This window comes from Pseudophryne corroboree, chromosome 6 (assembly GCF_028390025.1).
Source record: "Pseudophryne corroboree isolate aPseCor3 chromosome 6, aPseCor3.hap2, whole genome shotgun sequence".
In the NCBI taxonomy this organism is placed as follows: Eukaryota; Metazoa; Chordata; class Amphibia; order Anura; family Myobatrachidae; genus Pseudophryne; species Pseudophryne corroboree.
Window position 1 is genome coordinate 418,936,600 of NC_086449.1, and position 13,029 is coordinate 418,949,628.

At 42.8% G+C, this 13,029-nt stretch overlaps 1 protein-coding gene across 1 annotated transcript in view; it reads right to left on the reverse strand.

Moving 5' to 3' along the window:
• Positions 1 to 2,242: 2,242 nt before the first annotated feature.
• The window catches only part of CD36 (CD36 molecule (CD36 blood group)), a 111,163-nt gene continuing 100,376 nt past the window's right edge, over positions 2,243 to 13,029 (reverse strand). The window contains exons 12-13 of the mRNA XM_063930465.1: positions 12,389 to 12,546; positions 2,243 to 4,386 (exon numbers count right to left, since the gene is read on the reverse strand). Coding sequence (XP_063786535.1) covers positions 4,377 to 4,386; positions 12,389 to 12,546 — 168 coding nt within the window. The 3' untranslated portion in view covers positions 2,243 to 4,376. The remainder of the gene's footprint in view (positions 4,387 to 12,388; positions 12,547 to 13,029) is intronic.

Sequence of the window (13,029 nt, forward strand, 5' to 3'; positions counted from 1 at the left end):
TTATAATTAAATTTATAATTATATTATATTATATTATAATTAAGTTTATAATTTAATTGAATATCACCCAAAATGTCTACATTATTGTATTTCTTAAATGCTTACATCTTGTGAACTAGTTTTGAATTCAGCAACTGTAAGCAACTCATACTGTAATTATTTTTCCTTTCATTTAGCAACCCAAGCTATGCGTTGCAAGCTGCAATCAGGTATTTCATTCATGTGTCATAGTGGGTATCTTACTTATTTTATGGTCAGAACATTGTAGGGCCATAGGACTGTCCACACGTAAAAATAGTGATACTTTAGTAAAGTGTATAATAGATTGCTTTACTAACAAGAAGCAGGATCCCCCACATGGACCAGTTATGTTTTATATAGAGGATGCTGTACAGCCTGAGCAGTAGAAGGGCTTCTGTGATATAAATTCTTTATTCTCAGTAAATATCACTTTTTTTGGACTATTCTGACCACCTCTCTTGTGCTGTCATATAGTAGACTTCTCCACAAGTCATGTTTATAGATGCTTTTAAAATGTGGGGATTTAAAAGTAAAGTCTTAAGAATATAGTAGAATGAATCATCTTCAAGGAATGTGGATCATTTTGGCATGTCGGCAGTTTTTTTCATGGTTGTTTTTTATATGTAAATATGAATGAAGCTAAATTTCCCCCCTCTGGATTGCCATGAACTATTGCAGCATTAGGAGCCATGGGAGAAGGGTTTGCAGCTCCCACACATTACTGAGTTTATCCTATGAGACTTATCACAAGGGGTCAGAGTTGCTCATCACATGCTTATCTGGTCCCTGGAGATCTGTAGCCTGATGGGAGTGATCAGAGCTGGTTTAATGCTTTGGGAGGCACAGGTAACTTAGGACCGGGAGCCCTAAAGGCTAATATTAAAATCATAGTATCATCATTCACCATTTTAAATAAGCATTTTGTTTTACTGTCTGTCAGTTGTTGCTCCACACACCCGCCCTCCTCCTTCACCAGCATGTAGAATATGCACCGCTGTGGTCACAATTCCATTGCACACACCCCCATGCGTACACACACACGCACACACACACGCACACACACACACACACACACACACACACACACACACACACACACACACACACACTGTAATTGCTCACAATCTCACTTTCCCTCAGTGCCACTACATTGTAATTAATAAGAGAAACATTCACTACAGAGAGTCTTCCCCCTATTGTAAAAAAAACCCTGCTGTGTGGACATATTTTCTGTGCCAGAAAGAGAATTGGTGCCCCCTCCCCCATATTTAAATTAGGTACAATGGGCACCAAGAATATAAGGCAGTGGCTCATGTGGACTGGGTGTGGCCACAGAATAATACCAATTCACATTATACTCCACAGTAGTTTCCATTAGTCACATTACACAACACAGTAGTGCCCCATATACATGTTATGCCACACAGTAGAGTCCCTTATACACTTTACACCACAGTAGAGCCACTTGTACACATTACACCACAGTAGAGCCCCTTATACACATTACACCACAGTAGAGCCCCTTATACATGTTACACCACAGTAGAGCACCTGTTTACAAATTATGCCACGGTAGAGCCCCTTATACATGATATGCCACAGAAAAAACACTTATACACTTCACACCACGGAAGAGCCCCTTCTACACATTATGCCATAGTAGAACCCCTTATGCACACTATGCTAGGTAGAGCCCCCATTTCATTACTCCTCCTCATTCCTCCTTCTCATCACCACCCCAAGCACACACACACACACACACACACACACACACACACACACACACACACACACACACACACACACACACCTTTGTTGTACCCAGCAGCAGCCAAGTACTGGCTCTTTTGCCTCTGGAGAGATGTCATGATGTCTAAACCAGTCCATGTAGACACTGCAGTAGATAAGGATGTAATGTATATTAGCAGTGTTGTGTATGTCAGAGAAGGAGCCAGGCGCACCGCTACTATTATATATTGCAGTTACTAGAAGGCAGTCAGTGGCAGCGCATACAAGTGTGGTGGTGAGCGGTTCCGCCACAGGGCACCATAGTTACATCTGTGCTGATAACATGTGGGGAGGGGATCTCTTTATTGTTGTAATTAAGTTACGTTAACATGCTTTTATAAATAGTTCTAATTTATATAATTAGCTGTCAAAAATGACAAATACAACAAAGATTTTTTTTTTACAAAATTACATGTTTTATTATTTTGTATCATATTTTGCATCATATGTATAGTGCAAAAAGTCAGTCAAACATAACAGAACATTGATGTAAATACTGTACATTGTTATTTTTTTAATACAAAAATATTGTAGTTGCTATACTGTATATCAACAATTTATATTGCATATATGACAATTTTTTTGAAAAGGACAAATAACTCCATTCGTCAATAGCCATGGTGAGTGGTGGAGATAATAGAAGCTGCACACAACTGATATTACCTTTAAAAATATCAATGTTCTGTTAAATTACTGGACAATTTGCTGATATGAGGTAATATCAATTGCACTTTCAGTTACTAATATTATATGGGCAGATCTGGCCACATGATGCAAGTGTTGAGCAGCCAGATCTACAGTATATTTAATTCGGCTACACAGGTTTGTGTGTCAGATAGATCCAACTGTATGGCACTTGGGCAGATTGGTCTGACCTCTAAGGTACAACGAGCATGAACAGATGATTACTGCATACTGTATTTGGCAAGGTGGCATTCTCAGGAATGAAGGTTCACAACAAGCTTTTTTGGAACCAGTAGCCTATTAGTTTCCACATAGACTGTGGGCACAGGTGTAAATTGACATAAAAAATGCAGTTAGTACAGATGTATCCACATTTATCTTGACGGTTAATAGGATTAACTGTGTCTGGCCAGTCAGACTTAATCCCCTGCTGTAATGACTTAATCCCCTGCTGTATTGTTCTCTGTATTATATTGCAGTTGAGAACAATAGCTGAAGGGTTTATGCTAATATAAATCATGTTGTGACTAGGCGCAGAAAACTACTCAAGATAACGGTGGATATATCTGTATGAACAACATTAGGCTGGTCAAACATGAGTGACAACTTTTGATGTTGATCTGACCATTTGGGTTACCATTAATGCTGACTTTACAGGTTCCATGTGGTAACAATCAGGTAGCATTCAGTTACAACAGACAGTACTCTTTTTGGTATGCATTATGCATACCTTACAATAAGATTCATGTGATTGAATATTGTATTATATGCTTATTTATTGGGATTATAATGATTGATTACATACTTCTAGCTCTTTCTTTAATTTATCTTATATATTTTTAATGTTTCAGTCTCTGTATTAGTTAAGGCATAGGACATCACATTTAGCACAGACATCCAATAATTTTCTTTAAACACAGCCAGATTATTTTTGCCTTGCAACTAATTGCTGCTTTAAAGATAGCGGTTATCTCACACCAGTACCAGCATATATCATCTTATTACATATGGGCCAATGTTCTCCCTGAAATCACACCAGGACCAACATATATCAGCTTATTACATATGGGCCAATGTTCTCCCTGAAATCCCACCAGTACCAGCAAATATCAGCTTATTACATATGGGCCAATGTTCTCGCTGAAAGCACACAGTACCAGCATATATCAGCTTATTACATATGGGACAATGTTCTCGCTGAAAGCACACCAGTACCAGCATATATCATCTTTTTACATATGGGCCAATGTTCTTGCTGAAATCACACCAGTACCAGTATATATCATCTTATTACATATGGGCCAATGTTCTTGCTGAAATCACACCAGTACCAGTATATATCATCTTATTACATATGGGCCAATGTTCTCGTTGAAAGCACACAGTACCAGCATATATCAGCTTATTACATATGGGACAATGTTCTCGCTGAAAGCACACCAGTACCAGCATATATCATCTTATTACATATGGGCCAATGTTCTTGCTGAAATCACACCAGTACCAGTATATATCATCTTATTTACATATGGGCCAATGTTCTTGCTGAAATCACACCAGTACCAGTATATATCATCTTATTACATATGGGCCAATGTTCTTGCTGAAATCACACCAGTACCAGTATATATCATCTTATTACATATGGGCCAATGTTTCCAAAACAGTATATTTTGTTTTAGCCATTTTAGATAAAAATCATTTCCTGGGTATTGTCATCGAATTTCATTGTAATACTCTCTCATTATAGTGTTTTGAGAGTAATGTTATTAGTGTTACAGTGGTATTATGTTGTCATGTATTTTTAAACTGCTTGAAATAGCAGTAAGAATGTTACAAGTCTATTTACACTAGTAGAGTTAGGTATCCATACGCGCAGTCATTTAAGATTTCCTGTAAAAAAAAAAAAGTAATAAATAGTAAGCATATCATCTCACCAACTAAATGTACATCAAATTCTAAAAACTGCAAAATGAGGAGTAGCTTTGTATGAAGGTGAATTTGCAGACTTAAATAGAAGGGGTTCGGTATGATTTACCGGTGGTCGGGATCCCAGCAGACAGAAGATCGATGCCGGAATCCCAGCAACGAGTGCAGCAAGTACCATTGTTGGCTCGCTGTGCTCGCCACACTATTATATTATAGCTCTGCTCACCACACTATTATATTCCCTCTCCAGTGGTGGCGTGGACCACCACCTGTGTGGGAGTGCCATGCTTCGGTCGGAATTCTGAGCGTCTGCATTTCACAGGCTGTGGGGATTCGGGCATCGGTATCTTGAACACTGGAATCCCAACAGCCGGTAAATGAAGCGCATCCCAATAGAAGTTGGGTGTTGTATACATTTGTGTTTACAGAAATAAAAAATATGTATTTGGTCTAGCAAAGTGTTCAGAAGGGATGCTGATGCTGTCAGGAAGACGACAGTGACAATGACGACATTTATAATGTCAACACCAGAAGGTCGACATTCATAATATTGACATACTTAATAAATGCCCATTTCTGGAAAAATAAGAATTTACTTACCGATAATTCTATTTCTCATAGTCCGTAGTGGATGCTGGGAACTCCGAAAGGACCATGGGGAATAGCGGCTCCGCAGGAGACTGGGCACAAAAGTAAAAGCTTTTGGACTAGCTGGTGTGCACTGGCTCCTCCCCCTATGACCCTCCTCCAAGCCTCAGTTAGGATACTGTGCCCGGACGAGCGTACACACTAAGGAAGGATTTTGAATCCCGGGTAAGACTCATACCAGCCACACCAATCACACCGTACAACCTGTGATCTGAACCCAGTTAACAGCATGATAACAGAGGAGCCTCTGAAAAGATGGCTCACAACAATAATAACCCGATTTTTGTAACTATGTACAAGTATTGCAGACAATCCGCACTTGGGATGGGCGCCCAGCATCCACTACGGACTATGAGAAATAGAATTATCGGTAAGTAAATTCTTATTTTCTCTGACGTCCTAGTGGATGCTGGGAACTCCGAAAGGACCATGGGGATTATACCAAAGCTCCCAAACGGGCGGGAGAGTGCGGATGACTCTGCAGCACCAATTGAGAGAACTCCAGGTCCTCCTCAGCCAGGGTATCAATTTTGTAGAATTTTACAAACGTATTTGCTCCTGACCAAGTAGCTGCTCGGCAAAGTTGTAAAGCCGAGACCCCTCGGACAGCCGCCCAAGATGAGCCCATCTTCCTTGTGGAGTGGGCATTTACAGATTTTTGGCTGTGGCAGGCCTGCCACAGAATGTGCAAGCTGAATTGTACTACAAATCCAACGAGCAATAGTCTGCTTAGAAGCAGGAGCACCCAGCTTGTTGGGTGCATACAGGATAAACAGCGAGTCAGATTTTCTGACTCCAGCCGTCCTGGAAACATATATTTTCAGGGCCCTGACAACGTCTAGCAACTTGGAGTCCTCCAATTCCCTAGTAGCCGCAGGCACCACAATAGGTTGGTTCAGGTGAAACGCTGAAACCACCTTAGGGAGAAACTGAGGACGAGTCCTCAATTCCGCCCTGTCCGAATGGAAAATCAGATAAGGGCTTTTACAGGATAAGCCGCCAATTCTGACACGCGCCTGGCCCAGGCCAGGGCCAACAGCATGACCACTTTCCATGTGAGATATTTTAACTCCACAGATTTAAGTGGTTCAAACCAATGTGACTTTTTGGAACCCAAAAACTACATTGAGATCCCAAGGTGCCACTGGAGGCACAAAAGGAGGCTGTATATGCAGTACCCCTTTTACAACGTCTGAACTTCAGGGACTGAAGCTAGTTCTTTTTGGAAGAAAATTGACAGGGCCGAAATTTGAACCTTAATGGACCCCAATTTCAGGCCCATAGACACTCCTGTTTGCAGGAAATGTAGGAATCGACCCAGTTGAATTTCCTCCGTCGGGCCTTACTGGCCTCGCACCACGCAACATATTTTCGCCAAATGCGGTGATAATGTTTTGCGGTTACATCCTTCCTGGCTTTGATCAGGATAGGGATGACCTCATCCGGAATGCCTTTTTTCCTTCAGGATCCGGCGTTCAACCGCCATGCCGTCAAACGCAGTCGCGGTAAGTCTTGGAACAGACAGGGTCCTTGCTGAAGCAGGTCCCTTCTTAGAGGTAGAGGCCACGGATCCTCCGTGAGCATCTTTTGAAGTTCCGGTTACCAAGTCCTTCTTGGCCAATCCGGAGCCACGAATATAGTGCTTACTCCTCTCCATCTTATCAATCTCAGTACCTTGGGTATGAGAGTCAGATGAGGGAACACATACACTGACTGGTACACCCAAGGTGTTACCAGAGCGTCTACAGCTATTGCCTGAGGGTCCCTTGACCTGGCGCAATACCTGTCGAGTTTTTCCCAACGGTTTATAATCATGTGGAAGACTTCTGGGTGAAGTCCCCACTCTCCCGGGTGGAGGTCGTGTCTGCTGAGGAAGTCTGCTTCCCAGTTGTCCACTCCCGGAATTGCTGACAGTGCTATCACATGATTTTCCGCCCAGCGAAGAATCCTTGCAGCTTCTGCCATTGCCCTCCTGCTTCTTGTGCCACCCTGTCTGTTTACGTGGGTGACTGCCGTGATGTTGTCCGACTGGATCAACACCGGCTGACCTTGAAGCAGAGGTCTTGCTAAGCTTAGAGCATTGTAAATGGCCCTTAGCTTCAGGATATTTATGTGAAGTGATGTCTCCAGGCTTGACCATAAGCCCTGGAAATTCCTTCCCTGTGTGACTGCTCCCCAGCCTCGCAGGCTGGCATCCGTGGTCACCAGGACCCAGTCCAGAATGCCGAATCTGCGGCCCTCTAGAAGATGAGCACTCTGCAACTACCACAGGAGGGACACCCTTGTTCTTGGTGACAGGGTTATCCGCTGATGCATCTGAAGATGCGACCCGGACCATTTGTCCAGCAGGTCCCACTGGAAAGTTCTTGCGTGGAATCTGCCGAATGGGATTGCTTCGTAGGAAGCCACCATTTTACCCAGAACCCTTGTGCATTGATGCACTGAGACTTGGCTCGGTTTTAGGAGGTTCCTGACTAGCTCGGATAACTCCCTGGCTTTCTCCTCCGGGAGAAACACCTTTTTCTGGACTGTGTCCAGGATCATCCCTAGGAACAGAAGACGAGTCGTCGGAACCAGCTGCGATTTTGGAATATTGAGAATCCAATCGTGCTGCCGCAACACTACCTGAGATAGTGCTACACCGACCTCCAACTGTTCCCTGGATCTTACCCTTATCAGGGAATCGTCCAAGTAAGGGATAACTAAAATTCCCTTCCTTCGAAGGAATATCATCATTTCGGCCATTACCTTGGTAAAGACCCGGGGTGCCGTGGACCATCCATACGGCAGCGTCTGAACTGATAGTGACAGTTCTGTACCATAAACCTGAGGTACCCTTGGTGAGAAGGGTAAATTTGGACATGAAGGTAAGCATCCTTGATGTCCCGAGACATCATGTAGTCCCCTTCTTCCAGGTTCGCAATCACTGCTCTGAGTGACTCAATCTTGAATTTGAACCTCTATATGTAAGTGTTCAAAGATTTTAGATTTAGAATCGGTCTCACCGAGCCGTCCGGCTTCGGTACCACAACAGTGTGGAATAATACCCCGTTCCCTGTTGCAGGAGGGGTACCTTGATTATCACCTGCTGGGAATACAGCTTGTGAATGGCTTCCAAAACTGTCTCCCTGTCAGAAGGAGACATCGGTAAAGCCGACTTTAGGAAACGGCGAGGGGGAGACGTCTCGAATTCCAATTTGTACCCCTGAGATATCACCTGAAGGATCCAGGGGTCTACTTGCGAGTGAGCCCACTGCGCGCTGAAATTCATTGAGACGGGCCCCCCACCGTGCCTGATTCTGCTTGTAAAGCCCCAGCGTCATACTGAGGGCTTGGCAGAGGCGGGAGAGGGTTTCTGTTCCTGGGAACTGGCTGATTTCTGCAGCCTTTTTCCTCTCCCTCTGTCACGGGGCAGAAATGAGGAACCTTTTGCCCGCTTGTCCACGAAAAGACTGCGCCTGATAATACGGCGTCTTCTCATGTTGAGAGGCGACCTGGGGTACAAACGTGGATTTCCCAGCTGTTGCCGTGGCCACCAGGTCTGAAAGACCGACCCCAAATAACTCCTCCCCTTAATAAGGCAATACTTCCAAATGCCGTTTGAGATCCGCATCACCTGACCACTGTCGTGTCCATAACCCTCTACTGGTAGAAATGGACAACGCACTTAGACTTGATGCCAGTCGGCAAATATTCCGCTGTGCATCACGCATATATAGAAATGCATCTTTTAAATGCTCTATAGGCAAAAATATACTGTCCCTATCTAGGGTATCAATATTTTCAGTCAGGGAATCCGACCACGCCAACCCAGCACTGCACATCCAGGCTGAGGCGAATGCTGGTCGCAGTATAACACCAGTATGTGTGTAAATACATTTTAGGATACCCTCCTGCTTTCTATCAGCAGGATCCTTAAGGGCGGCCATCTCAGGAGAGGGTAGAGCCCTTACAAGCGTGTGAGCGCTTTATCCACCCTAGGGGGTGTTTCCCAACGCACCCTAACCTCTGGCGGGAAAGGATATAATGCCAATAACATTTTAGAAATTATCAGTTGTTATCGGGGGAAACCCACGCATCATCACACACCTCATTTTAATTTCTCAGATTCAGGAAAACTACAGGTAGTTTTTCCTCACCGAACATAATACCCCTTTTTGGTGGTACTCGTATTATCAGAAATGTGTAAAACATTTTTCATTGCCTCAATCATGTAACGTGTGGCCCTACTGGAAGTCACATTTGTCTCTTCACCGTCGACACTGGAGTCAGTATCCGTGTCGGCGTCTATATCTGCCATCTGAGGTAACGGGCGCTTTAGAGCCCCTGACGGCCTATGAGACGCCTGGACAGGCACAAGCTGAGTAGCCGGCTGTCTCATGTCAACCACTGTCTTTTATACAGAGCTGACACTGTCGCGTAATTCCTTCCAACAGTTCATCCACTCAGGTGTCGACCCCCTAGGGGGTGACATCACTATTATAGGCAATCTGCTCCGTCTCCACATCATTTTTCTCCTCATACATGTCGACACAAACGTACCGACATACAGCACACACACAGGGAATGCTCTGATAGAGGACAGGACCCCACTAGCCCTTTGGGGAGACAGAGGGAGAGTTTGCCAGCACACACCAGAGTGCTATATATATACAGGGATAACCTTATATAAGTGTTTTTCCCCTTATAGCTGCTGTATCTTTAATACTGCGCGTAATTAGTGCCCCCCCTCTCTTTTTTAACCCTTTCTGTAGTGTAGTGACTGCAGGGGAGAGCCAGGGAGCTTCCCTCCAACGGAGCTGTGAGGGAAAATGGCGCCAGTGTGCTGAGGAGATAGGCTCCGCCCCCTTATCGGCGGCCTTATCTCCCATTTTTCTATGTATTCTGGCAGGGGTTAAATGCATCCATATAGCCCAGGAGCTATATGTGATGTATTTTTTGCCATCTAAGGTATTTTTATTGCGTCTCAGGGCGCCCCCCCCCAGCGCCCTGCACCCTCAGTGACCGGAGTGTGAAGTGTGCTGAGAGCAATGGCGCACAGCTGCGGTGCTGTGCGCTACCTTATTGAAGACAGGACGTCTTCTGCCGCCAATTTTCCGGACCTCTTCTGCTCTTCTGGCTCTGTAAGGGGGACGGCGGCGCGGCTCTGGGACCCATCCATGGCTGGGCCTGTGATCGTCCCTCTGGAGCTAATGTCCAGTAGCCTAAGAAGCCCAATCCACTCTGCACGCAGGTGAGTTCACTTCTTCTCCCCTTAGTCCCTCGATGCAGTGAGCCTGTTGCCAGCAGGACTCACTGAAAATAAAAAACCTAATTTAAACTTTTACTCTAAGCAGCTCAGGAGAGCCACCTAGATTGCACCCTTCTCGTTCGGGCACAAATATCTAACAGAGGCTTGGAGGAGGGTCATAGGGGGAGGAGCCAGTGCACACCAGCTAGTCCTAAAGCTTTTACTTTTGTGCCCAGTCTCCTGCGGAGCCGCTATTCCCCATGGTCCTTTCGGAGTTCCCAGCATCCACTAGGACGTCAGAGAAATATCAATGATGACACAATAATGACATTTGCATTAGGCTTAGGGTTATGGTTACAGTTAATGTTATGATTAGTGTTATGGTTATCGGTAGGGTTAGAGTTAGTGTAAGAGTTATGGTTACCGGTAGGGTTACAGTTAGTGTTAGAGTTATGGTTACCATTAGGGTTACAGTTATTGTTAGTGTTATGGTTACCGTTAGGGTTACAGTTAGTGTTAGAGTTATGGTTACCATTAGGGTTACAGTTATTGTTAGTGTTATGGCTACCGTTAGGGATACAGTTAGTGTTAGAGTTATGGTTATCATTAAGGTTACAGTTATTGTTAGTGTTAGTGTTATGGTTACCGGTAGGGTTACAGTTAGTGTTAGTGTTATGGTTACCGTTAGGGTTACAGTTAGCGTAAGAGTTATGGTTACCGGTAGGGTTACAGTTAGTGTTAGAGTTATGGTTATCATTAGGGTTACAGTTATTGTTAGGGTTTTTGTTACCATTAGGGTTACCATTAGGGTTATGGTTACAGTTAATGTTATGAGTAGTGTTATGGTTACCGTTAGGGTTACAGTTAGTGTTAGAGTTATGGTTACCGTTAGGGTTACAGTTATTGTTAGTGTTATGGTTACCTTTAGGGTTACAGTTAGTGTTAGAGTTATGGTTACCATTAGGGTTACAGTTATTGTTAGTGTTATGGTTACCATTAGGGTTACAGTTAGTATTAGAGTTATGGTTATCATTAGGGTTACAGTTATTGTTAGGGTTTTTGTTACCGTTAGGGTTACCATTAGGGTTATGGTTACAGTTAATGTTATGATTAGTGTTATGGTTAGTGTTAGAGTTATGGTTACCATTAAGGTTACAGTTATTGTTAGTGTTATGGTTACCGTTAGGGTTACAGTTAGTGTTAGAGTTATGGTTACTGTTAGGGTTACAGTTAGTGTTAGAGTTATGGTTACCATTAGGGTTACAGTTATTGTTAGTGTTATGGTTACCGTTAGGGTTACAGTTAGTGTTAGAGTTATGGTTACCGTTAGGGTTACAGTTATTGTTAGTGTTATGGCTACCGTTAGGGTTACAGTTAGTGTTAGAGTTATGGTTACCATTAGGGTTACAGTTATTGCTAGTGTTATGTTTACCATTAGGGTTACAGTTAGTGTTAGAGTTATGGTTATCATTAAGTTTACAGTTATTGTTAGTGTTATGGTTATCGTTAGGGTTACAGTTATTGTTAGGGTTCTTGTTACCGTTAGGGTTACCATTAGGGTTATGGTTATAGTTAATGTTATGATTAGTGTTATGGTTACCGTTAGGGTTACAGTTAGTGTTAGATTTACGGTTACCATTAGGGTTACAGTTATTGTTAGTGTTATTGTTACCGTTAGGGTTACCATTTGGGTTATGGTTACAGTTAATGTTATGATTAGTGTTATGGTTACTGTTAGGGTTACAGTTAGTGTTAGAGTTATGGTTACCATTAACGTTACAGTTATTGTTAGGGTTAGTGTTATGGTTACCGTTAGGGTTACCATTAGGATTAAGGTTACAGTTATTGTTAGGGTTAGTGTTATGGTTACCATTAGGGTTACAGTTATTGTTAGTGTTATGGTTACCGATAGGGTTACAATTAGGGTTTAGGTTACAGTTATTGTTAGGGTTAGTGTTGTGGTTACCATTAGGGTTAGGGATAAATTGACATGAAAAAGCCAATAATGTCGACATTACATCAGTGTTGACATGCTGAATACTGAAACCTGTTCAGAATTGTAGTAACCTAAGAATACATTTTGCTTACCTCTCTTTGCCACGTCTAACACACAGTGTTATGGAACATGCAAGGAATATGACACATCCAAGACAAAGAAATAAAATCTGTATGACCTCCAGCACTTTCATTGGAGTAGTTACGCTTGATTTAAATGTATTCGCAGACTCTTCACCAATAATGGCAGACTAAAATAAAAACAAAAATGAAAGGCATTGCATTAATTATTATTATTATTATTATTATTATTATTATTATTATTTTATATCGTGGCATTCATTTACACAGCACTATATTAACAATATATGTCATTCTCATCAGTCCCTGAGTTGAAAGTCCCCAACACGCAAATACACATGCAAGTGTGCCCACACAAATATACACACTCTTGGAGTGGAAGGAAACCGGACAACCCATGTACACAGGGAGTACATACAAACTCAAAACACATAGGTCTTGATTTGGAATTGAACTCATAACCTCAGTGCTGTGAGGCACTAATACTAAGCACAATGCCATAAAATAAAGCATAATATTAGAGAAACTGAAATCATGAACTATGTCATCTGGAACACAAGTAATATTACACTATAGTCCCAATACACAAGATCAAATATTTATTAATACTGTAAGTTAAATAAAATTACAGGTTGCAGTTGGCAGTCATAGTG